At 41.9% G+C, this 3,940-nt stretch overlaps 1 protein-coding gene across 3 annotated transcripts in view; it reads right to left on the bottom strand.

The window, feature by feature from the left end:
• Positions 1–3,940, bottom strand: part of Sil1 (SIL1 nucleotide exchange factor) — a 278,466-nt gene that overhangs the window by 189,033 nt on the left and 85,493 nt on the right. For all 3 annotated transcript variants that reach the window (XM_013020449.1, XM_013020448.1, XM_013020447.1), the window contains one exon: positions 2,564–2,677. In XM_013020449.1, coding sequence (XP_012875903.1) covers positions 2,564–2,671 — 108 coding nt within the window. In that variant the 5' untranslated portion in view covers positions 2,672–2,677. The remainder of the gene's footprint in view (positions 1–2,563; positions 2,678–3,940) is intronic.

Raw genomic sequence — 3,940 nt, 5'->3', positions numbered from 1 at the left:
GAAGTGGCACTGTGGCTCAAGTGGTAGAGCACTAGCCTTGAGCTGAAGAGCTGAGGGACAGCGCTCAGGCCCAGAGTTCAGGCCCCATGACCGGATCCAAAAATAAAAATAAAAAAAGAAACCACAGAATCCAGAAAGAGAATAAGCATTAACTAGCCTCTCTGTCCAGGCAGTGTCCTAACCAGGAGAAAGACCAAAAGGTGAAGAGGCACAGAACTGCTCTTGGTCAGATCTGAAGTAAACCCCATGCTCTGGTGCCCAACCAGCTGGCTTTCATGCTAGATCATCAGCACTCTCTCCTTAGCACCATCACTCCAAATACCAATTTCCTCTCAACTGACTGGCAAGAAATCCCACTAAGGTGTTAGATGACAACTTACCAATTCACACTTCCTTACATTTGTATCTGACTATGACATTCTTAAAAGCTAAAGGCTTCAAAGAGCCAAGACAATGGGTGAATTCCAATTACAGGTTGACAGAGAATGTGACATAGAGATACCAACAGAGCAAGATTTGATATCCCTCAAATTAAACCACTGAAGGAGCCATATCCATTCTAAAAATAACTTGACATTCATTGACCATATTGTGCCAATCCCAATAGTAAGTGCTTTATATAATCACATTTAATCTACACTAAAACTGGTCTTCCAAAGCAGGTAAACAAAAGGGAACATACAGAGGGATTGTAACTCTTTCCCTGGAGCTCTATGAGCTCCCTCTTCTTCCATCATCTTTTTGAAGGTTAGTGTCACAGCCACCTAGCATCTGTATTCCTAAGATATGACATATAAAAAAATATCACAGCATGAGCTGGAGGAAAAGGCTATGTCTGGATCATACTGGTAGACACAGCAATGTGTTCTGGGTGGCCATTAACAAGCACCAACATCCTTTGGTAACACAATTCCAGGTCATCAGAAGTACTTCCCTGGACTCTCGGATCTGAAGAAAGTTTCATAAGCACCCCAATTCCACCTCATTTTCTTTACTGTGAAGGTGGTTCACTGCATAATTACGATTTTAAATGCCATCAGGGCAGCAATTTTTATGGTATGAGAGAAAAGACTTCAACTCCTACTTGTACTTAATACACGATGAAAGATTATGACAAATGGATACAGCTTAGGAACAGACATAGGATAAAAGTGGCTTCTGTCAACAAAAGTCAGTATTAACATTTTTCTGAGACTAGACTCAATAGAGCTAATATAAATGGGCCAGAATAATTATGGTTCTGAAAGCTCATCTATTTAGTTGGACTACTATCCAAAAGGGACTTAACACACATCAGCATGCTTTTGTTAATTGTGTACCTGCTAAAGTTCTCAATAGGGAACATGGTGGTCCTCATGAACTGCAAACAGGGAGGGAACACAGCACTAATCCCTCAAGACCCTTCTGTGCTTTTCTGAGTCATTTTATCACTAAGTCATGCCAGACAGAACCTTAACCTCCGGTCCAGGTAGCCAGTCCTACCCTTTGGGGCTTGAGAACCTAGTTCTCATTGTCCTTGAAGAAGCAGCCAAAATAAGGCACCAACAGGATCTTAGTCAAAGATGTTTAAAAGCTCAAAAGGATTCGTGACTCCCTAACTGTATGTTCTCTTTTGCTCTAAAAAGTGGAAAGAAAGGCAGAGAAAAAACCCAATGACTTCAGAAAGAAGGTGAAAGCTTGCCACAAGCCAGAGGTGAACCTTGGCTGAGCTGGATTGTTATTAAATTCATCACAATTGTCATTTGCACTTCAAGGGCTTCTAGTTCCATGGCCTCTAGCACTTTATCTAACATTTAGTAACAGCCCTGGGGATTGGGAAAGGTGGCCAGGAGAGAATGAAACTGTCAGGAAACTCACAAGTGAGGATTCTCAAGGGAGGGAAAAGTAAGGGCACTGAGAGCTGGTCAAGGGCAAGTTATTGCTGGGACAGGTCAGGGAAACAAGGCCAGGAGCTTTATAGTGCTGTGCCCAGGCCAAGCGGCCTGCCAACAGACAGAAACCCTGAACAATGAGGTCTAGATTAATAAAGAATGCTTGGAAACAAGAAGGAGAAAAGGAAAGGAGCATATAGACAACCTGAAAAAGTTCAAGGAAGAGGGAAGTGAAGGAAAAAATAGTCTTAACTTACTGAGGACCTGTGCTAGTCACACAGGTATCCAGTCATGTAGATAATGTTGACTTTCCCAACTCTGCTTCAAACTTGTAGTGGGATTTGGGGCCAGGATGCTGAAAATATTTGACCCTAAGTTTCCTTATTTTCAGAATGAGAGTGAAGATTAAGTTGCCTACTTCATAGGATTGTTGCAAGGATTAAATGAGAATATATAAAGGACTTAATACAATGATTGATAAATGAAGGATTATTTATCAAATCACCCTCATCATCTTTTCCTCAAAGGGAAACTGTGCTCTGAGTTTTAAATAGAGAGCAAAAGATACAAGAAAGGGAAGAAAGAAGCCACATTACCCTAAAAGAAAAGCCCATCCATCCCACAACAGCCTAGTGACAGAAAGGCTTTCTCAAACCTCTTTAGAGCCCTACTAGATGCAGTAAGATACTTACTGGGTTCTGATGACTGAGGCAGAAGATGAAGCAGGAGGCAAATAGCAACCCACACAGCATTCCCAGGGGAGCCATCCTATATGGAGGCAGGCCCTGGGGAGCCATCATCAGACCCTGCAGGAAGAAACACAGAAGGTCAGTAGAAAGCTGGTGTTTATTCTCCTTGCGTTGTGATCCCCATAATGGTATTTGTTCCAAAAATGTGAGAGACACTTTTGCATGGCTGTTTAACAATTCTTCTATCATTTATAGATAAATCTAAACCATCCATCTTCTGGAGTAAGTCCAGCTACACAAGAGTAAACATACCCTGACTGGAAGTGTAAAGTTAACCAAGACCCTTGAGTTTTAAAGGAATATCCCTGGTCCCTTACTACTTCCTCATTAATAACTTATCAGACTGTAGAAAGTGATACTGGGTACAGTAGGAGAAAGGAAAAATAACCACTTAATTTGCATGTATACAGGCATGTATATGTTCATGAATTGGAGACTTAACATTCTAAAATGACAATACTACCCAAAGCAGCATATAGATTCAATGCAATTTATCCAACCAAATCCCAAAAACATTTTTTACAGAAATGGAGACAGTTACCCTAAAATCCAAATATAATTTCTTTCTGTTTATTAGGAGAAGTGCTATTTGAACTCAAAACCTTGCACTTGTTAAAACTTGAGCCCCACCCCCCAGCTTTTTGGTTTTTGTTTTTCAGACAGGGCATCTTGCTTTTGCTACATAAAATCTTCCTACTTCAACCTCTCTAGTAGCTAGGATTACAGACATATACCATCATTCCCAGTTTTCTTTTCTGTTGGTTGTGTTAATGAGGACTGAACTCAAAGCTCCACACTTACAAAGCAGGCACTACACACCCTGAACCATGCCCCAGAGCCTTTCCCTTTTTTTGCTTTTATTTTTCAGATAGGGTTTCACTTTTTTCATGCAGGGCCACAATTCTCCTATGTATAATTTCTATGTTGCTTGGGTTACAGACGTATGCTATCATGCAGTCTTGGCATTGGTTTGGGGTTTTTTCTGTTGTTTGTTTTTTGTCTGTCATAAGGCCTGAACTCTGGGCCTGGGCACTGTTCCTCAGCTCTTCAGCTCAAGGCTGGAGCTCTATCACTTGAGCCATAGCACCACTTCAGTGTTTTTCTGCTTATGTGATGCTAAGTAATCAAACCTAGGGCCTCATGCATGCAAGGCAAGCACTCTACCACTGAGCCATCTTCCCAGCATTGGTTTTTGTGGTTTTTTTTTTTTGGGGGGGGGAGGGGTCCAGTCATGGGGCCTGAACTCTGGGCCTGGGCGCTGTCCCTCAGCTCAAGGCTAGTGCTCTACCACTTGAGCCACAGCGCCACTTCCGGCTTTTT

This window comes from Dipodomys ordii, unplaced genomic scaffold (assembly GCF_000151885.1).
Source record: "Dipodomys ordii isolate 6190 unplaced genomic scaffold, Dord_2.0 Scaffold50, whole genome shotgun sequence".
NCBI lineage: Eukaryota > Metazoa > Chordata > Mammalia > Rodentia > Heteromyidae > Dipodomys > Dipodomys ordii.
Note: the sequence above shows the minus strand (reverse complement) of the source record. Positions and strands in the feature narration are given on the sequence as shown.